Source organism: Balaenoptera physalus (assembly GCF_965194825.1).
Source record: "Balaenoptera physalus genome assembly, chromosome: 11".
NCBI classification, from domain to species: domain Eukaryota; kingdom Metazoa; phylum Chordata; class Mammalia; order Artiodactyla; family Balaenopteridae; genus Balaenoptera; species Balaenoptera physalus.
The window spans coordinates 83393932-83416161 of NC_138896.1; the positions used below are offsets into that span (position 1 = coordinate 83393932).

The following is a 22230-nucleotide window of genomic DNA, read 5'->3' on the forward strand; positions in this document are numbered from 1 at the left end:
CATTTTCACAATGCTGATTCTTCCAATCCAAGAACATGGTATATCTCTCCGTCTGTTGGTGCCATCTTTAATTTCTTTCATCAGTGTCTTATAGTTTTCTGCATACAGGTCTTTTGTCTCCCTAATAGGTTTATACCTAGGTATTTTATTCTTTTTGTTGCAGTGGTAAATGGGAGTGTTTCCTTAATTTCTCTTTCAGATTTTTCATCATTAGTGTATAGGAATGCAAGCAATTTCTGTGCATTAATTTTGTATCCTGCTACTTTACCAGATTCATTGATTAGCTCTAGTAGTTTTCTGGTGGCATTTTTAGGATTCTCTATGTATAGTATCATGTCATCTGCAAACAGTGACAGTTTTACTTCTTCTTTTCCAATTTGTATTCCTTTTATTTTTTTTTCTTCTCTGATTGCCATGGCTAGGACTTCCAAAACTACGTTGAATAATAGTGGTGAGAGTGGACATCCTTGTCTTGTTCCTGATCTTAGAGGAAATGCTTTCAGTTTTTCACCATTCAGAATGATGTTTGCTGTGGGTTTGTCCTATATGGTCTTTATTATGTTGAGGTAGGTTCCCTCTATGCCCACTTTCTGGAGAGTTTTTATCATAAATGGGTGTTGAATTTTGTCAAAAGCTTTTTCTGCATCTATTGAGATGATCATATGGTTTTTATTCTTCAATTTGTTAATATGGTGTATCACATTGATTGATTTGCGTATATTGAAGAATCCTTGCATCCCTGGGATAAATCCCACTTGATCATGGTGTATGATCCTTTTAATGTGTTGTTGGATTCTGTTTGCTTGTATTTTGTTGAGGATTTTTGCATCTATATTCATGAGTGATATTGGTCTCTAATTTTCTTTTTTTGTAGTATCTTTGTTTGGTTTTGGTATCAGGGTGATGGTGGCCTCATAGAATGAGTGTGGGAGTGTTCCTTCCTCTGCAATTTTTTGGAAGAGTTTGAGAAGGATGGGTGTTAGCTCTTCTCTAAATGTTTGATAGAATTCACCTGTGAAGCCTTCTGGTCCTGGACTTTTGTTTGTTGGAAGATTTTTAATCACAGTTTCAATTTCATTCCTTGTGATTGGTCTGTTCATATTTTCTATTTCTTCCTGATTTAGTCTTGGAGGGTTATACCTTTCTAAGAATTTGTCCATTTCTTCCAGGTTGGCCAATTTACTGGCATAGAGTTGCTTGTAGTAGTCTCTTAGGATGCTTTGTATTTCTGCGGTGTCTGTTGTAACTTCTCCTTTTTCATTTCTAATTTTATTGATTTGAGTCCTCTCCCTCTTTTTCTTGATGAGTCTGGTTAATGGTTTATGAATTTTGTTTATCTTCTTAAAGAACCAGCTTTTAGTTTTATTGATCTTTGCTATTGTTTTCTTTGTTTCTATTTCATTTATTTCTGCTCTGCTCTTTACAATTTCTTTCCTTCTGCTAACTTTGGGTTTTGTTTGTTCTTCTTTCTCTGCTTCCTTTAGGTGTAAGGTTAGATTGTTTATTTGAGATTTTTCTTGTTTCTTGAGGTAGGCTTGTATAGCTATAAACTTCCCTCGTAGAACTGCTTTTGCTGCATCCCATAGGTTTTGGATCATCGTGTTTTCATTGTCATTTGTCTCTAGGTATTTTTTGATTTCCTCTTTGATTTCTTAAGTGATCTCTTGGTTATTGAGTAACATATTATTTAGCCTCCATGTGTTTGTGTTTTTAACGTTTTTTTCCCTGTAATTCATTTCTAATCTCATAGAGTTGTGGTCAGAAAAGATGCTTGATATGATTTCAGTTTTCTTAAATTTACTGAGGCTTGATTTGTGATCCATGATGTGATCTATCCTGGAGAATGTTCTGTGCGCACTTGAGAAGAAAGTGTAATCTGCTGTTTTTGGATGGAATGTCCTATAAATATCAATTAAATCTATCTGGTCTATTGTGTCATTTAAAGCTTGTGTTTCCTTATTAATTTTCTGTCTGGATGATCTGTCCATTGGTGTAAGTGAGGTGTTAAAGTCCCCCACTATTACTGTGTTACTGTCGATTTCCTCTTTTATAGCTGTTAGCAGTTGCCTTAGGTATTGAGGTGCTCCTGTGTTGGGTGCATATATATTTATAATTGTTATATCTTCTTCTTGGATTGATCCCTTGATCATTATGTAGTGTCCTTCCTTGTCTCTTGTAACATTCTTTATTTTAAAGTCTATTTTATCTGATATGAGTATAGCTACTCCAGCTTTCTTTTGATTTCCATTTGCATGGAATATCTTCTTTCATCCCCTCACTTTCAGTCTGTATGTGTCCCTAGGTCTGAAGTGGGTCTCTTGTAGACAGCATATATATGGGTCTTGTTTTTGTATCCATTCAGCAAGCCTGTGTCTTTTGGTTGAAGCATTTAATCCATTCATGTTTAAGGTAATTATCGATATGTATGTTCCTATGACCATTTTCTTAATTGTTTTGGGTTTGCTTTTGTAGGTCCTTTTCTTCTCTTGTGTTTCCCACTTAGAGAAGTTCCTTTAGCATTTGTTGTAGAGCTGGTTTGGTGCTGCTGAATTCTCTTAGCTTTTGCTTGTCTGTAAAGCTTTTGATTTCTCCATCAAATCTGAATGAGCTCCTTGCTGGGTAGAGTAATCTTGGTTGTAGGTTCTTCCCTTTCATCACTTTAAGTATATCATGCCACTCCTTTCTGGCTTGTAGAGTTTCTGCTGAGAAATCAGCAGTTAACTTTATAGGAGTTCCCTTGTATGTTATTTGTCGTTTTTCCCTTGCTGCTTTTAATAATTTTTCTTTTTCTTTAATTTTTGCCAATTTGATTACTGTGTGTCTCAGCATGTTTCTCCTTGGGTTTATCCTGTATGGGACTCGCTGTGCTTCCTGGACTTGGGTGGCTATTTCCTTTCCCATGTTAGGGAAGTTTTCGACTACAGTCTCTTCAAATATTTTCTGGGGTCCTTTCTCTTTCTCTTCTCCTTCTGGGACCCCTATAATGCGAATGTTGTTGTGTTTAATGTTTTCCCAGAGGTCTCTTAGGCTGTCTTCATTTCTTTCCATTCTTTTTTCTTTATTCTGTTCTGCAGCAGTGAATTCCACCATTCTGTCTTCCAGGTCACTTATCTGTTCTTCTGCCTCAATTATTCTGCTATTGATTCCTTCTAGTGTAGTTTTAATTTCAGTTATTGTATTGTTCATCTCCCTTTGTTTGTTCTTTAATTCTAGTTGATCTCTTGATATGGCCATTGGGATCACTTAAACAGATAGCTTACGGGATCTTAGATCTTGGATGGTGTTTAGAAAAGTCTCACAGTGCTGAGGACAGCTATAGGACTCTACATGACCCAGGTGTTTCTTCATGATAAACGAGGCCATAACATCATCTCAGCCATGGGAAGTAGGAGACTTGTCCAGCTTCAGTATAAGGGCACTGGGCATTTGCACACCTGCACCCTGGTTTCTGGTATAGACCCTCGGTTGGAGCCTATGACTAGAGCAAGTCTGCAGGAGAAGTTAAGAGGTACCATGTAGAAAGGATGCTGTGCTCAGTTAAAAGGGGATAGGTCCATTGTGCCCTTTTGGCAGGAAATCACAGCATGTTAAAGTTGGAAAGGAGGGAAGGGGCTTTGGGGCATATGGAATCCAGCCTTCCACCCAGTGTCTGAGAAGCAGCTGTTCTCAAGCAGGGCTTGGATGATGCACACTCTGGACTTTGCCACCTCCCTGAGCACCAAGCTGAACAATGCTTTCCCCTGCACAGGACAGAGGCACTTCCCCTGGCCTTTAGCTCTCTGCAGAAGAGGGATATCACATAGAAGATGGACTCCAAGGAAGTAGGTCAGGAATAGCATAATGGGGAAAGTCAAACCTGCGTGCTTGGAGGACTCTGGCTGCTGCTGTTGTACTTTGAGCATATGGCTCCATCATATGCACAGTGTAAGAAAGTTTTCCAGTTTGCTGTCTTCCAGGGTAGTTGCCACAGAGCTTCTAATGCTCAGTTGTTGGCTGATAAACGGAATTGCACACCAAGGCTTGTTCGTGGGAGCGGAGGGGATACTGTGGGGTGGTGTAGAAAAGAACTCCACAGGTGTATTAGGGAAATTTAGTTCTCCCTCCTGAGTAGGTTCTCTACCTCCTGTGTGTTTCTCCTTTACTTTTATGCACAATCCTTCACTTCTGGTCACCAGATATAGGGGCAGGGGTTTCCGCACAACAAGCAATTCTCTGCAGCACCAGCTGGGTGTCCTACGGTGTAACTCCGTTCCAACGGTGGCTTCTGTCCCACAATACTGCTTCCACCCCGCTTCAGATGCCAGTCGCAAGTAGGAGATCCCCGAATTACCCATAACTTCTGTCCGATTTGGTTACAAATTGGAGGTACCCACGATTTCCTCCTCTGGTTTGATTAATTTGCTAGAGTGGCTCACAGAACTCAGGGAAGCACTTACTTACATTTACCAGTTTATTAAAGGATATGACACAGGGTGCAGATGAACAGCTGGATGAAGGGAAACATAGGGTGAGGTCTGAGCAGGTCCTGAGCACAGGAGCTTCTGTCGCCGTTGAGTTGGGTGTGTTCACCCTCCCAGTGTATGGATGTGTTTTCTTCTTTGTTTGAAGGAAACAGAAACTCTAACTTGAAAAAGGTATATCCACCCACATGTTCATTGCATTATTTACAAATACCCAAGATAAGGAAACAATCTAAGTGTCCATTGATAGATGAATGGATAAAGAAAATGTGGTATCTATATAATGGAGTATTATTAAGCCATAGAAAAGAATGAAATCTTGCCATTTGCAACAACATGGGTGGACTTTGAGGGCATCGTGCTAAGTGAACTAAGTCAGACAGCGAAAGATAAATACCATATGATCTCACTCATATGTGAAAACAAAAACCGAGCTCATAGATACAGGCAGCTGACAGGGGTGGGGGTAGGGGTGGGAGAAAGGAGTGAACTGTTTTTTCAATTGTTTTTTAGTTTAAATAAACTGAATGATTGTTTTAAAAGAAATTTAAAAAAGAATAAGAGATGCTCCTAGTATCACTTCGGAAGTTACCAGGGTTTTAGGAGCCCTATGCTGGGAACCTGGGGCAGAGACCAATATATATATTTTCTGTTATCTCATAACAGGTTAGAGCTTGCATTATTTAAGACACCTTAGATTTAAAACTTGAAAGCAGTTGCCCTAGTGCTTGGGGGAACTTGGTGTCTCCCACATCATGAGAAAGTGGTCCTCCAGCAATGTCTGGCCAGAGCTGCCCAGGGATGAACCCAGCTCCACACACTTCACTTCCTTTGAGACCTGGTCTCAACCATCCTCCTTCTCATTCTCTGCTTGCCAAGCCATGCTAGTTTTCTTTCCAGTTTTCCCGCCTGAGGGCCTTTGCACGAGCTGTTTTTCTGTCTGCCATATCTAAGGCTCCTTCCTTCCTTCCTGCTCATTTTCTTTTTTAAAAAATTTATTTTATTTATTTTTATTTGTGGCTGCGTTGTGTCTTCGTTGCTGCACGCAGGCTTTCTCTAGTTGCGGCGAGCGGGGGCTACTCTTTGTTGCGGTGCACGGGTTTCTCATTGTGGTGCCTTCTCTTGTTGCGGAACACAGGCTCTAGGCGCGTGGGCTTCAGTAGTTGTGGTGCGTGGGCTGAGTAGTTGCGGTGCATGGGCTCAGTAACTGTGGCTCGCGGGCTCTAGACCGCAGGCTCAGTAGTTGTGGCGCACGGGCTTAGTTGCTCTGCGGCATGTGGGATCTTCCCAGACCAGGGCTCGAACCCGTGTCCCCTGCATTGGCAGGCGGCTTCTTAACCACTGCGCCACCGGGGAAGTCCCTTCCTGCTCATTTTATAAACACCTAATCAGTTCAAACATCACTGTGCTCAGTAAGCCTTTCCTAACCAATCCCTCAGATCTAGGTCAGGGTCTGTATTAAACCTTTTTACAGAATTCCTATGATAGTTTCCTTAAAAGCATGTAATCACATAATCCTTACTGCTGGGAGTATCTAACCTTTTTGGTGCCATGGGCTCTTTCAGCCATCTGGTGAATCCCATGGGGGAGTGCTGCACCCTGCGCCACCACAGCTATTTCCAGCTTCCCCGTGATAGCTTGAGGGACCACGAGCTTAGTCTGTATTTCTGATGGGGGAGAATGGTTACTTGGGCTGCGCCCAGTTTTCGAGGGCCTCGAAGGAGTTGGAGGCTGCTCTGGAAATTGTCAAGAGACCCACACTCTCATCTGTCATTGGGAACAAAGAAAACCAGGAAGGCAGAGGGAGTGGGAAGGAAGCTTTTTGTGCCAAGTATTGTTAACCAGGGAAGAAGCACAGACTTGAGCCGTAGTAGTGATGCATTGTGTCTGCGTGGGACAGTTTTCACCTTTTAAGCACTTTTGAGTTACCCTCCTGGCCTCTTCATTGCCGTCTTGCAGATAGGAAAACAGATGTGGGAGGTGTTTGTGGCTAGAACATATGCGATGGTATAGACTACTACAGGCTGCGTTCCAGTTCCCAGCCCTCCTCCCACTCAGGGTCCTTGGCCCAGCCCAGTGGCTTGGTCTCTCTGGACCCAGTGTCTTCCTTCATCTTTAGGGGAGAGGGTGCCCTTGTGGACCATCTGAGAGGAAGACACAGAGCCTGGCCCGTGGCGTGTGCTTGGCAACTCCAAGCAGAGAGAGTTCGGGTGTTGTAAATCCCCAAAATGCCAGAGCTGGGATCCGGCTTTGATCCGGTTCCGGCACCTTCGCCCCTGCGGTTTCCCTTTCATGAGCTCTTGGGCATGGAGGGGGGAAGACGACACCCCAGAGCATCAAGATGCCAGGTTTGAAGTCCTACGTGATCGGCTTTGGGGGATTTTGTGTTTACCTAGACCTTTTGGATACAGCCCTTCAAAAAGAGAAATCCTTCCCTGAGGCCATTTCTTTGGAAATTTCCCCTAAAGGCAGTAAAGAAATGACAGGCATTTGAGCTGTCTGAGGCTAGGCTGGTGGCTTTGTTCAGCTGAGAGGTCCCTTCTGCTGAAGAGGAGACGGTACTTCTCTCCTTCCCTGCCAGGCAGGCGGGTCCCCGGTGGGCGGCATCTGTCTCCCCTGTGGTCCTCCGCTGGGCTGGTGTATGATGTCGCCGCACCCCACCCCGCAGGAGGCAGCAGTTTCTTGTCTGTTGACAAGCTCCGTAAGAGGCGGATGGCACCGGATCGCTGTGTTTGAGCTAGTGCTGTTTGTCTGACGCCTGATCAATAGTTGGCCTGTTGCCTTACGTGTGAAACTTGGAGGGGTCCAGTGGTGGGAGGAGGCCCCAGGGAGGACTTCAAATCCAAATCGTTTAAGGCACTTGTAAGTTACGCTAACTTTCACAGAGTTTATCCTGTGAGTTTATCTCAGACGCCCCAAAGGAAGAGGATTGGGGGTAGGGGAATCTCTCATTTACTTGTGGAACCACTGAGAAAATATCCTTGACGTTGATTGAGAATCAGAGGACCTTGGGTGCTCTGCTAGAAGCCTCTTCATTATTTAACGAAGGCTGGGATCCTAATCACAGGTGGTTCAGAATGAAGGCAGGAATTCTCAGAGCTGGTAGAGCATCATCCGAGATGCCTGTGAAATGCAATCAGACACCAGTGAGAAGGTAATCAGGCCCCCAGAAGGGGAGGCTGAGGTCAGGAGCACCTCACAGGGGACATTTGTTTAGAGAGCCGGGTGTGGTGCCTCCCTCATGGTTAAAAGGCTTTGATTTTGTGCAGAAGGATGTCTCAAGACGATTGGCCAACTCCCTGTGTTAGGTGCATTTGCAATGGCCATTTGTCAGGGGTGTTGGGCACCTGTTCTCCGCCTAAGGCCGGGCTCCTGGTGCTTGTTTTAGATCAGTGGGAAATTCACCTGGCCTTGGGGGCCAGGCAGCTGTGGGTGAAGGCAGTGGGGAGGGGCGGGGACTGTGGCAGATGTGAGCGCACACACCTGTCTGAAGGGGGCCTGCACTGCCGCCCAGGAAACCACTGCTGTGTGTGGATGGAGGCCCAGTTTAAAAAGCAAGCTTGGTATGTTTTCAGACACTGTGTGGGACTGGCAGCTTGTCCCCTGCGTGTGCCACTGGGCGTCAGGCCCTCAGAATCTGGTTGGCCCACAGCGTTCTCTATGATCGTTACCCCAACTCTGTGAGGAGGATATTATTACCTGGTACTAGCCACCCATTTTACAGATGAGAACACAAGGGTCCATATGAGTCTGGCTCCAAAGCCCACCCTTTATTTTTTTTATTTTTTTAAAGAATTTCACTTTATTTATTTTTTTTTTGGCTGTGTTGGGTCTTCGTTTCTGTGCGAGGTCTTTCTCTAGTTGCGGCAAGCGGGGGCCACTCTTCATCGCGGTGCGCAGGCCTCTCACTATCACAGCCTCTCGTTGCGGAGCACAGGCTCCAGACGCACAAGATCAGTAGTTGTGGCACACGGGCTTAGTTGCTCCGCGGCATGTGGGATCTTCCCAGACCAGGGCTTGAACCCGTGTTCCCTGCATTGGCAGGCAGATTCTTAACCACTGCGCCACCAGGGAAGCCCCCACCCTTTATTATACGAGCTCTTCTAAGCTGTCCCTTCTGTGATGTACCGCAGTGCTGCCTTTGTCTGTGGTCCTTGGAATTTGGGGGGAGGTTTTGTTGGAAAGAAGGGTGTGCATCCCTCAAAAGGCCCGCAAAGCTTGGAAGCACAAGGCACGTGTTCTTTGGAGGGTGTCTGGTCATCTCGTCTCCCCCAGGGGCGTGATGAGCACGCTGAGGGAGGGGCCCGGGGAGCACAGAGGAGACCTCGGCGGGGAAGCCGGAGCTTCAGGGAGACTGGGTGTGGGCTGGCCACCGAGGAGGCGGTGAGGAGGGGGTGGAGGGCGGTGAGGTCAGAGACGTGGAAGGGGTCATGTCACATGGGACCTGTGGGCCAGGGCAAGACCAAGGGGTCGATTCCGTCCACTCAGCGTGCCATTCGTTCAGCCCAAATTTACGGGGAGCCCACTGCGTGCTGGGCTCTGATTTAGTACCGAGGACAGTGTAGCAAACAAGACAGAAAGTGTGCAGCCTCGTGGAGCTCACATTCTAGTAGGGGAGTGTGATTGCTCATTACAGACAGTCCACGAGGTCAACAGTATCACGCCACGAAGTACTGAGCACAGGAAGATCTCAGCTTGCAGGGGAGGGGGCCTCTCAGGCTGTGTGCGGGGCAGAATACGGCACAAACAACACAGATGCAGTCAGTAAACGTGTTTCAAACAAAGGTTTGGCCTCCCTTTAGCTTCTACGTCTGGAATCACCAAACCACTGATCCACAGGCCAAAACTCTCCCACCAGCACCTTCTGTACAGCCAGGAGCTGAAAGTGGTGTTTCTGTGTTAAAAAGTTGAAAAAAATGAAAAGAAGAAAGTTTCATGACACATGAAAATGTTATGAAATGGCAATGCAGGGCCCATAACCAGTTTCATTGCAGCAGAGCCACGCCCATCATGTCCGGATGACCTCGGCTGCTTCTGTGCTTCATAGGCAGAGCTGCGTAGTTGTGACAGAGACCATATGGCCGGCAAAGCCAAGCACACCTACTGTCCTGCCCTTTACGGAACAAGTGTGCCAGCCCCTGTTCTAGGTCCTCCTTGTAATCTGCAAACGCTTCCTCCACATCTGGCCCAGAAGAATCCACCCTCTCAGGGAGATGAAGAGCAGAAGGGAAATTTGTTCCACCTACTCCTCCCTTAGGCCGAGATGGGCGAACCTCAGCCCACAAGCCTCCGGCCCAGCGCCCCCATGTGTGGCCTCACACAAGTGTGGATCTGTGGAGGCCCCTCAGTTACGGAATTCCCCACCCCCGCCCCGGCAGGCTGTCCAGTGGTGAAGACTGTACGCTCCCAGTGCAGGGGGCACGGTTCGATCCCCGGTCAGGGAACTAAGATCCCGCATGCTGCACAGCGTGGCCGAAATAAAAGGTGGTCCTGTTAGAGTGAGGCCAGGCCGTCCACCTTTGTGAGCCTAAACCAATATTTTCTAGTCCATTGAGACAGTGGGATTGTGTACTTTCATTCAGAACAGTATTACCAAGCTCTTCTTGACAAGGCAATATATACGTGACTTAGTAAAATACAACAAGAACAACTAATTCACTCACAGGGCCATAATGCGTTGTATCCCATTTACATCAGATTGCATGTATGTGTTTTTACACATGCATGAAGACGTGGGATCCCCAGAAAGTTAACAGTGGTTGTCTCTGGATACGGGGATTTCGGGTGATTTTTTAAAACTTTCTTCTTCTTACTTTTTTGGATGACTTGGATTTCTTTTTAAAAACATTAACATGAATCATCTTAATGAGCAAAGAAAAAGCCAGCTATTTTTATTTCAAAGAATAAATAAGAAGAATGGTTGCATCCGCATGTGGGTGATAGGATTATTTGTGTGGTTATGATGTAACTGTTAGAGATACGTGCATCCCCATACGGCTCACCCCTAATTGGAGCAGGGGAGTGATGGCTTCAGAATGAAGGAGATAAGTAAAAACATAGGGGGAGGTGAGAAAAGATGTAGAAGTCAGAGAATCTGACGTGTCATCATTGGAAGGACACGAGCTTCCGAGTATATAAATCTCCTTGGTTCATTATTGGTATTTGGAAAGTTGGGGATGTAGATCTTTCCCTGATTCCTCCTCCTCCCCAGCCCCGCCCTCTTGAGAAACTGTAAAGCACTTAGACGTTAGGGTATTTTAAAATGGTATGTGAGCGCCACCTAGTGTCAGCACTCTGTCATTTCACCCCCTGTCTCTGTGGGAGCCTTAACATCACATTCTTTCTTTGATGTCCCTGCTCTGGTGGCATTTGCGCAGCAGGCAGCGAAATGCCTCCCGGGGTTCTGCAGGGCAGTGGGGATGCCTCATTAATTTATCCCTTCCTTCTTGTCTCAGTTGCACAAAGCGAATCTGTCCGACTGAAGCGGGGTTTGGCAGTCGAAGAGCAAAAGGATGCCTCCCTGTCAAAACCAATCTCCGCTTTTCTCCGTCAGCCGGCTCCTTAGAGCTGGGCCCCTGCTTCTCTGGCAGGAAAGCCATCCTCCTCAGGGCTGCCTTGGGCTTGGGGCTCTTGAGGAGCAAATAGGGGACTCCGGCTCATGGTGGGCTGCTTGGCTTGTAGATGGGCTCCTGGGAGAAGCCAGAACCAAGCCCCATGTCCCCTGGCCCGTCCCCTCCAGGGCTGCTCCCCTCCTGCCCCCCAAACCCCAGCATCGTCCTCACTGCGTCCCTCGCCCTCATGCCCCTCCTTGTCCAGCGCATCGCCAGGCTTTGCCTCTGTCTGCTGTAGAACCTGCTGTTCTCCTGTTCTCTCCTAGGTGGGCAAGCACCCAGCCGTCTGCAGCACTTCCTCACAGGCCTCTCTGCTCCTCTCTTAGCCCCTCTGGGTTCTTCTTTGCTTAGCTGAAGCTCCAGGGAGCTTTGTAAACTGCACACCTGCCTGCGTCGTTCTCTGGTTCAGATCCTTCCCATGGCTTCGGAGTGCCGTAGGGTGAAGGCCAGAATTTTCACCTGGGCCTGCGAGGCTTCCCGCTCCACCGGCCTCCCTTGATCCAGCCCCACTGCCTTCCTTTGGGCCCCTCAGGCCTTCTCCCTGCTGAGGTCCCTTGGCCGGCCTCCCCTCTTCCCCTGACCCCCATGTAGTGAATCTCCACGCAGTTCTCAGTTGGATGCACCTGCCTCACAAGAGTCTTCCCTGGACCCTGTAGCATGAATCAAGTCTCCCTAGAAAGTGCTTGGAAAATACAGCGTTCCTCTCCTCCCCTCCGCCCACCCCATCCTGGTGTGTGGTAGTAGCTGCACACGTGTCATTCTTTAATGAATTCCCATCTCCCCCTTTAGACCTGTAGTTCTCAGGGATGTTTGGCCCCCCAGGGACATTTGGCGACACCTGGGGACATTTTTGGTTGTTTTGACTTGGGGGCAGTGCTACCGGCATCTAGTGGGTAGAGGCCCGGATGCCACTGAACATCCTACGGTGCACACGACAGCCCCCAAGAGCAAAGAATCTTCTGGCCCGAGAGGCTGGTGGTGCTGAGGTTGAGAAACCCTGCTTCAGAATGGAAGCCCTGTGCGGGCAGGAACCAAGGCCACTGGGAAAGAGCACGTTTGGAGGGCCAAAATGTCGCTGTTAATGGCTGACTTGATACTCTCAGCCCTTAAATGGGTTTGTTAGTAGATAGATATAGATCCACCACATTCCTTCAAACCTGCCAGCCACAAGGAATAAACAGGGGAATTAGCCTGACTTTTCCTTTGCCCTGCATCAGGATAGTTATACAGAGTCCTGCTGGTCCAGAGAAAGTCGTCCTGGTTTTTTGTGCCTTTGCTTTAAAATTATTTAAAGTCTCATTTTGCATTGTATTTGTTTACACTCTGATCTATCTACAATAAAATGTCATCTGCAATTTTAGTTAGTTGGGACATTCCACATGTCAGGTGGCCTGGCTTCTAAAAAAATTCATTGTGGAAGAAGAGGCCAGATGAGAATGCTAGATTAAAAGAGGTTAAAGCATTATAACACTGAATGTGACATGTCATGTGGGCGGGGAAAGGGTTATATAAACAATCTTTTGGAGACAGTTGGGGAAATTTGAATAGGGATGAAGTAAATGTCAGATAATATCAAGTTAGTGTTTATTTTCTTAGGTATGACAGTAGTCAGCTTGGGCTGCTGTAACAAATAGCATAGACTGAGTGTCTTACAAACAACAGAAATTTATTTCTCACCGTTCTGGAGGCTGGGAGGTCTAAGATAAAGGTGCTGGTAGACTCACTGTCTGGTGAGGACTTGCTCCCTGGTTCACAGACAGCCGTCTTCTCACTATGTCCTCACGTGGCAGAAGGGGTGAGGGAGCTCTCTGGGGCCTCTTATGAGGACATTAATCCCACTCATGAGGGCTCCACCGCCATGATCTAATTGTCTCCCCAAGCTCGACCCCCTAATACCATCCCATTGGGCATTAGGTTTCAACACATGAATTTGGGGGGCACGTAGACACTCAGACATTGCCATTATAGATGAGAATGTCCTTATTCTTAGGAGATAGAGACCTGAGTTTAAGGAGTGAAGTTCAGAATGTCTGCAACTTGCTTTCAGTGACACAGCAGGAAAGCGTGTGTGCGTGTGTGTGTGCGTGTGTGTGTGTGTGTGTAGAAAGAGGAGGGGGGAGGGAGAACAGGTGTGGCAAAATGTTAGCAGCCGGTGGATCCAAGCGATGGGGGCGTCGGTGTTCCCCATCCTACTGTGTCAACCTTTCGAGGTCGCGGTCTTGAGGGACACGGGGCGTGTACGTATGTAGCGCCAGGAGGCCCTGAGCTTGGCCGTGTGTCTTCAGTCTGCAGCTCTCCGCCCATCCACATGAAGGTGCAGCCCCTGAACCAGACAGCACTGCAGGTGTCCTGGAACCAGCCAGAGACCATCTACCACCCACCCATCATGAACTACATGATCTCCTACAGCTGGACCAAGAACGAGGACGAGAAGGAGAAGACGTTCACAAAGGACAGCGACAAGGACTTGGTAAAGCCTCCCTGTTCTGAGTCGGGGTGTCTGTAGCAATGAGAGGGGCCCCTGCGCATCTCTTTGGCGTGCTTTTCCCTGTGGCATCCCAGCCCTACGCCGCCTGCTGAGGGCAGGTGCCACCAGGGTGAACCGGGGCCGGAGCCTGCCCGGGCTGCATTCCGCCAGTATACTTGATGGCTACACCACCCGGAAAAGAGTTAATTTCTTTGTAACTGGGCCCTTCAAAACTGACTGCTTTTTCTTTCATTATTTAAAAAAAAAAAAAAAAAATCCGAAAACCTCCACGAAGCCCTTGTCCTCTCTGATAGCGTTGCTGTAAATGTTAAGTGAGTTCTACAGTTGTAGAGCAGGGCCCAGCACAGGGCGAGCACCGTGCCAGTACTGGCTGTTATTATTATTGCAGCTGTCGCCCCCGTCCTCCTCCCCACCCCTATACTGTCACCCACACCAAGCAGCTTTCCGAAGTCCCCACCACTCCCTTCTGTCACATTTCATCTGCCTCATACATTCCGACCTGCTAGACCCCAGTGACCACGGAATTTTTAGCCACTGTTCTCAGACTCTCAGACGCTGTGATACCTGACCTCACTTTGAGCCACACATGCCCAATCCAGCTGCTCATCTTAAATGTGCATAAATATTTAGTGCCCAGTCCCCACCAAGGCCCTTCAGAACAGATGTTTGCAGAAGCCGTCTTCTTCCCCTGGAAAAGCAATCGCTCCAACAAGCGCTGGTCTTTACATCTCTGCAGGGAAACTCAAAGTGACACATTTGGGTTTGAAAGCCTGGCGTTTATTGTTAATCAAAAGAAGTCTTTGAGATAATGAAGCCCATAATTGTATACGCACATGGAAAATGTAATAGCACTGAGTGGGATTCTTAATGACTGTTAGCACTTTTTTTCCTCCCCATACAGCGTCCCCGGGGCCCATTCAATCAGTTATAGAATAATACTTTTCGTATTCCTTTAGATGAAGATTCTTTTACTTCATTTCCATTTATGTTTTCAATTTCCCCACTAGACATTGTTAGCTGGGTCACATTAGGGAATGATGAGCTTCATGAAATCGGAGAGGAATCTATTGAAAGGCACCCAAGGTTATGATGTGTTTTAACCTTTCTCTTGTCACGACTGGAACTCCGTGAGGGATGTTTCTCTTTCTGAACTGAGGTGGCTTGCATTAATCAGCAGAAACTATCTAGGCGCTTATTCGGTTTCTTATTCTAAGTGGAAAATAATTAAACATGCAGAGATGAATAGATAACCGGCTTGGAGTGAATTCTAATAAATCCCTGCATAGATGGAGCGAAGATATTGCTCTGAACAGAAGACGGGGTTGGAGGTTTAGAGAATGGGGCATAAATGAGTTTCAGAGAAAGAGAGAGCTGTAGAGAAAAACATGCTTTGACAGCAAGTTCTTTTTTTATAAGACTTTCTAGGGGTGGTTATTTTCTTTGGGGACACACAAAATTAATTAATTCCTCAAGAAGTTGAGAGTGCTGACTTAGTGGCAGCAAACCTATCCTCCAACTTGGGGTTCTTGTGGCCCAGAAGCCTAAAAGTCATACTGAACATTTTCCCGGCATTCTCCAGCATCCATCTCTCTCTCTCACGCCCTCACTGCCAACCTGTGGGACAGGTGTTACTGCCTCCTTTTTCCAAAAGAGAGAAATGAGGCTGAAAGTGAAATAACTTGACCCCAACCTCCTCCTCTCACCAGGAATCCATTTGCTAGGCAACAGATAGCAGGCGTGGCCACGATAACATTTTAATGCCTCTTCAGAGGTTTTCAGTAGCTACACTGGGGAAAACCCACTCAGTGATTAAGCTCCCAGAGCTGCTTTCTGGACTTGGCCCACAATGCAATGACAAGACATTTCATCCATTAGGGAGTCTTTGAAAATCAGTTGCTTTTGTTGTTTGTTTCTTCAGGAAGCAAGCCCTGCCGGCTTTTTAGGTATTTTCCATTTTCTGATTTTTAAAAGACTCTTGGAATAAAGCTTTGAGGAATGGGGGTCTGGATTTGGCTTGTGATGTTGGACCAGGGGTTGGAAAACTTTTTTCTAGAAAGAGTCAGAGAGTTAAGATTTTAGACTTTAAGGGCTATATGGCCTCTGTGGGCAGCTACTCAACTCTGCCGTCAAAGGGTGAAAGCTGCCATAGCAACAGGTAAATGAATGGGCGTGGCTGTGTGCCAATAAAACTTTATTTACAAAAAACGGATTTGGGCTGTGGGCTGTCGCCACCCCTGTGTTAGACTGGGGGTGTACTTTCCATTTTGTGGTGTGGACTACCTATGAACAAGGCTTGCCTAGCCTTTGTTGTACAGCACTCACAAGAACCCTGTGAGGGAAATATAACTCTCTGCATTTAACAATTGAAGGGAGCAGAGGCCAAAAGACATTGAGCAACTGACTCGGAATCACACAGCTGGTCAGTGGTGTGACACAGGTAGATCTCCTGTCCTCTGACCCCTAGTCAGGTGTTCTTCTCGCATCGTGCCCCATATTATCCAAGGTCAAGGTACAACAATGCCTTTAAACTGCAAAGAAACAGACACACAGATTTTGTTGTGGCTGCGCTAAACTCTGCACCGCCCTGGAAATTCAGTACACCTGATAATTCTAGAGGCTGTCTAGGGTAAATCACTATCGTTTATAAGGTAGAGTAGTTTTGATAGGAGTCCCAGCCTTGCGAGTATAAAGAGGGCTGAAGGCACGTTCCAAGCCCGAGTCAAGTATCTGAGCCAGGACGGCTTTTTGTTCTCTTACCCTACACATTTCCATGTCGAAAACAGATTCCCAGGTGAGGTTATTTCTGAAAGCTCATTCTTTTCAAGGTGAGCCTTTGGTCAGTGAGGAAACATCGTGTTTGTCCTGCTTTGCCTTGGTACCCAGAAACCTACAGGCAGCACTTAACATTCTTTTAGGTTTGGCTTTCAAATGTAAAGTGTGCTCTGGCCTTCAAAACCAGCTCACTGCCTGTTCTTTCCTCCCCTGCAGAAAGCCACCATTAGCCCTGTCTCACCTGACAGCCTTTACCTGTTTCGGGTCCAGGCCGTGTGTCGCAATGACATGAGGAGTGACTTCAGCCAGACCATGCTCTTCCAAGGTGAGTAGCTGCCCTTCCTGTCTGCCCTGCATCCCCCGGGTCCCTTCTCCCTTGGGCTTTGTCTTTTTTCCCGTTCAGGTGCTTGGACACAAGAATATGAACCTGGCCTAAGCATCAGTGTGGGGTTTGCAATAACACCTGAAAAGCCTGGGGAATTTAGGCCCGTCTTTTTGGTTGGAGGTTTCACAGGCCAGAAGAGGGGAAGAAGAATGAAGTGTTGATTATTTTTTTAATTACTGTTATTTTCCAGCTGTGGGGAACCAAGTATTTGTCTAATACTGTGTCAGATCACAGAATCACCTCCTAGTCGTGTGGAGGAATATCGTCTTTGGATTTCTAACGTGATTCAGTTAGCTGATTTAGGGTCTAGTGGAAAGTTTCAGACCAGCACTAGGGCGAGGCTAGAGGAGCATTCACTTTGGTGCAGAATTCAAAGGAGCTCTTAAAAACTCTGTCATCAAGATACATTGTATTTCAATGGAATTTTTTTTTAAAGCAAAATCAATGCAAAAGGTTCTTGAACAAAATATCGAAATTTGGCATAAAGACAGGATCCACTCTGTCTTACTTGCCCCAACCTAATCCCAGTCCTGGTTCCAATAAAACTTTATTGACAAAAATTGCCAGCCAGCCGGTGGGCCGTAGTTTGCAGACCTGGTTTGGTGAGGGGCACTAAGACCAGCCTGAAGGGAGCAACCAGGGCATTGGGCTTTGCTCTGCCAGTCTGATGCCCTCCCTGGTAAGGTTCTTTACTTCCTGAATCCTCAGTTTCCGAGACACCTACACACCTACACACCAGGCCAGTGATTCTTAACTTTTGCGAGTCATGTATCTGATGAAGACTTTGGACACTTTCTCTAGAAAAATGCCAGAATTTTGCGTATTACAGCTTTAGGGGTCCCATAAAACCCGTAGGCTGTGGATCAGCTTCATTGTCTGGAATCCTGTGAGAAATGCACATTCATGGGCCCCTCTCAGACTAAGTGTCTCAGAATCTCAGAAGGCGGGGCCCAGGAATCTGAATTTTAACCAGATGGCTCAGGTACCAGGCGTGCACATTACAGATTGAGAAGAGCTGGCTTAGAGCCGGGGCCCTGACACGAGGGCCCCAAGGTTGAGTCCTGGCTGCCACTTAATGTTTCTGCGACTCTGAGAATGTTGACTAGCTTCTCTAAGCTGCAATTTCACAGTCCAAAAGTGGTAGTCGTGAGAGTACCGACCTCACGGGGTCCTTGTAGAGTGACAGGGGGTGACGCATGTTAAGTAATTAGCACAGTGCCTGGTACGAACTATAAATACCCCCTAAGTATGAGGTTTAATGTAAAAAATAATAAATGATGAACCCAGGATAAGAAGCCCTTCAGCTGAGAGTCCCTCCAAAGACCCCTTCTAGCTTTGCAGTTTTGCATCTAGTATTGAAATATTCTTTGCTAATGTTCACATTATCTCATCCTTCCATTTAAACTAATTGAAATTAGCATGGCTGCATTTTTTCTCACAAATAAATCACACTCACCATGTCCACCTTTGCCCTGAATGTATTGGCCCATCTTCCTGTGTTGAGGAGGGTCCGAAAGCCAAGGCCAGGTCTATGCCAGCCCAGGGGAGAGAGCACGGGAAGCCAGAGTGGAGCCCCTGATCTTTCGGCACATAAATCATAATTAGGCCTTCCATGCACTCCAGCTAGGAGCCTGGAATCTGCAGAACCACCTTTCTTGATTAATAGGCCCCTGAGCTCGTTGGCTTCTGCATGGACTTTGAAAAATTAAATGTTTGTAATGTAATGCAATTCAAAAAGGCCTTGTCAGCTGTAAATTCCAAGCACGGAATATTTAAAATGTCTGATCGCGGTGACTTGTTGAAAATGGCCAGTGTCTCCTTTGTCTGCAGACTTTCTCTGCTCAGGGGTGGACATGCGTTTGCTCGTTTTCTGTAGTGGTGTTTGTCCCTGCATGTTGACAAAGGGGCACACAATGGCCTTAGCACCTTCCCTGCAGCAGTGGGCAGTGGAAAAATGAAATCTTCAGGTAAGCTAGCATGCCTTTTCTGGTGAGCCAAGTAGGAGTTTATGAGCAGTAGAGGCCGGTGTACAAAGCTGGTCAACTCTTAGGACTGAAGTTTTAAAAGGGAAGGAAATTAACTTAGGCAATTTCATGGACACCTTTGTTCAGAATAATTAGGTTTCCCAGTGATAAAGTTTACCTCTGGTTTGGGAGCATGAGGAAGCCCCGTGGAATATTTACATTATTATAGTAAATAAAGCAATATTTATGTCCTGTATAACGTAATAAATAAGTTATGTTTACCTTACTGTAGTAACTATGATAATAATGGTAAGCATTATCTGTAGAGTGGCTCCCAGTTACAGAGCATTTGCCCATAGGTTATTTCATCTGACCTCGTGGCAACTTGTAATGCAGGTGTTACTTTACGGAGGGGGAAATGATGTCCTGGGCAGTTGAGTAACTTGCGAAAAATCACTTGGCTACTAAGCAGAGTCCGATTTCTTATTCCAAAGCCCAATCATTTGTACACAACAACAGACCACCCCTAAAGCATAAATATTACCCTGTATCCCCGGTCTTCAACAAATGGCTAAAAAGATTGATTACTAAGTGTTCGAAAGCCTTTTTTGCAATTCTCAACAGTCATGGAAACTAGGGGCTCTTAAGCTTTTTCTTTGAGCCACAGACTCATTAGGCAGCCTGGCCAAGCCAGCAGATCCTCTCTCAGAATGGTTTAAAATAAATAAGTAAAATATATAGGAAAGGAAACCAATTATGCTCAAATACAATTGTCAAAATATTTTAAACAAACAAATTGGGAACGTAGTCATCTGTGCACTTCTTTTATGAAAGTATTAAATGACAAGTGGTGGGTCTGTTAGCGACGGTGATTTCTGAGTAGTGATGAACATAAATGATACTCCAGAATAGCTCCAACAACTCTAAGGCAGTAGGAAAATATTCCCATTTCAATCACAGAGTCATAGGACGATCCTATTAAAATGCAGCTGAGATTTGGAGCTTGCGTTCCTCATGCGAGGAAAAGCTGCATCTTCGTGACAGCTTAGTGGGGATGCAGGTCTTATTTTTTTCCCCTGTCCCTGAAGTCCACCAGGCCGGTGGACTCCTGATCTGAAAGCTCTGGTAGAAACTTCGTAGTCACCACGGCTAGAACTGACCCCAGTGGAAATTGTTCAAGATCAATGAAAAGCGGGCATGTTGATGGAGTGGCCAGTTTGTTGGCCTTAAATTAAGGCCTTTGTAAAGGGCAGGGAAAGCAGGTCTCTTAGGGGGCTTTCTTCCAGTCTTAACAAAGGGAGGTGTGTGTACCTGTCTGAGGCAGTGCAATATCGATCACGAAGCAACTCACTGATGGTGGGAGGTTATGTTTAGTGCCAGGCAAGAACTGTCTGCTTCCTAGGCTGCCTCATTTGACCTGGTTGTATTGACGTCTAGATCAGTCTGTTCTCCACCTTTGTCTCTTCACCCATTTCACTTTCCAGCTGAGCGAAGTGAATATATCGTTAAGTTGGGGGTCGCAAATACAGGTGCCCCGGGGCCCGGCAGGGAACACATACAAATTCGGGGAGGGCCGTCAGTGGGAAATTGCAGAATGTGCCCTTTGAAAAGGGGTGACAGACACTCAGCCCCGACCAAATGTTGCCCTGCAGGAAGGTGAGCTCAGTTTTGCCAAATATTGTGATTTTTCAGGGATGAGCAGGAAATTGGGATTTTTAGGTAAAAGTTGCTGTTTACAATGTTGGCAGCAAATTCTTTTTTTTTTTTTTTTTTTTCCACAAAGCTTGCAGGGCAAATAAAAAAACATGTTGGGTACTTGCCCCACTTCTAGTTTAGATAAAAACTCCAGCAGGTACAAATGTTATTTATTTGGAGATTTAGCAGTTTTTTGCTAATTTTTCAGTGCCTTGTATGTATAGGAAGCAAACGTTTAGTTTATGTTAAGACTATTGTTTTTGAGATCAGCACAAAGAAGCAGTCTGATATATTTTTTAAGTTATACTGTTTAGCATTATTCACAATAGAGAAAAGGTGGACGCAATCTAGATGTCCATCAACAATGAATGGGTAAACAAAATATGGTACATACAGCAGAATATTATTTGGCCTTAAAAAGGAAGGAAATTCTGACACATGGGACAGCGTGGATGAATCTTGAAGACATTATGCTAAGTGAAATAAGCCAGTTACAAAAAGACAAGTAAATATATATGACTCCACTTACATGAGATATATGGAGTACTGAAACTTACAGAAAGTAGAAGGATGGTTGCCAGGAGCTGGGGGGCGCGGGGAGGGGCAGGGGGAAGCTGGGACTTGTTTAATGGGTACACAGCTGCAGTTTTGCAAGATGGAAACATTCTGGAGATCTGTGGCACAAGGATATAGCACAACTGAACTGTACACTTAAAAGTGTTTAAGATGGTAAGTTTTATGTTATGTGTATTTTACCACAGTTAAACATTTTGTGTAGTTATATTGTTTAATAATAACACATGGGTGAACAGAACTGAAAGAAGGAAAGAACACCAGAAGGAGTAATCTGTGGCTAATATAAAAGAATTTGAGGGACTTCCCTCGTGGTTCAGTAGTAAAGAATCCACCTTACAACGCAGAGGACTCGGGTTTGATCCCTGGTCGGGGAACTAAGATCCCATGTGCCGCGGGGCAACTAAGCCCGCGCTTCACACGCAGACTGCAGAGCCCACGTGCCCTGGAGCCCGCACGCTGCAACGAAAGATCCCACATGCCTCAACGAAGATCCCCCGTGCGGGAACAAAGACCCAACGTAGCCAAAAAAATGAGTAAAATAAATAAATAAAATAAATATTTAAAAAAACGAACTTGACTATTTAAAGCAACAGTGGTGATGTGTTACGAGGTTTTAAAACTTAAGTATTGATAGAAATAAAATATATGACAGTACACAAAAAGTGAGTTGGGCAAATAAATTACTGTACAGTTCTTACATTTTTTTTTTAATTAATTTTATTTTATTTATATTTATTTTTGGCTGTGTTGGGTCTTCGTTTCTGTGCGAGGGCTTTCTTCAGTTGCGGCAAGTGGGGGCCACTCTTCATCGCGGTGCGCGGGCCTTTCACTGTCGTGGCCTCTCTTGTTGTGGGGCACAGGCTCCAGACGCGCAGGCTCAGTAGTTGTGGCTCACGGGCCTAGTTGCTCCGCAGCATGTGGGATCTTCCCAGACCAGGGCTCGAACCCGTGTCCCCTGCATTGGCAGGCAGGCTCTCAACCACTGCGCCACCAGGGAAGCCCCCAGTTCTTACATTTTTAAGGAGAAATAAAAGTACTAGTTTAAGGTAAACTGTAATAAGTTCAGGATGCATATTATAGTCACTGAAAGGATAATATAAGAGATTATAACCAAAAAGACAATAGAGAAGAACAATGGGATAATACAATTTCATTTATATGAAGTTCAAAAATAGACAAAATGCTGACAAAGATCAGAGTGGTGGCAACCTTAGGGAAAGGTCATGAGGGTGTAGCCTGGATGGATGCATGTGCAAACCTGCTGGGGTGCTGGAGGATG

At 45.9% G+C, this 22230-nt stretch overlaps 1 protein-coding gene across 6 annotated transcripts in view; it reads left to right on the forward strand.

Annotated features, from left to right (window-relative positions):
- Positions 1–22230, forward strand: part of PTPRG (protein tyrosine phosphatase receptor type G) — a 725147-nt gene that overhangs the window by 597035 nt on the left and 105882 nt on the right. For all 6 annotated transcript variants that reach the window (XM_082412077.1, XM_082412078.1, XM_082412080.1 and 3 more), the window contains exons 9-10: positions 13357–13541; positions 16548–16656. In XM_082412077.1, coding sequence (XP_082268203.1) covers positions 13357–13541; positions 16548–16656 — 294 coding nt within the window. The remainder of the gene's footprint in view (positions 1–13356; positions 13542–16547; positions 16657–22230) is intronic.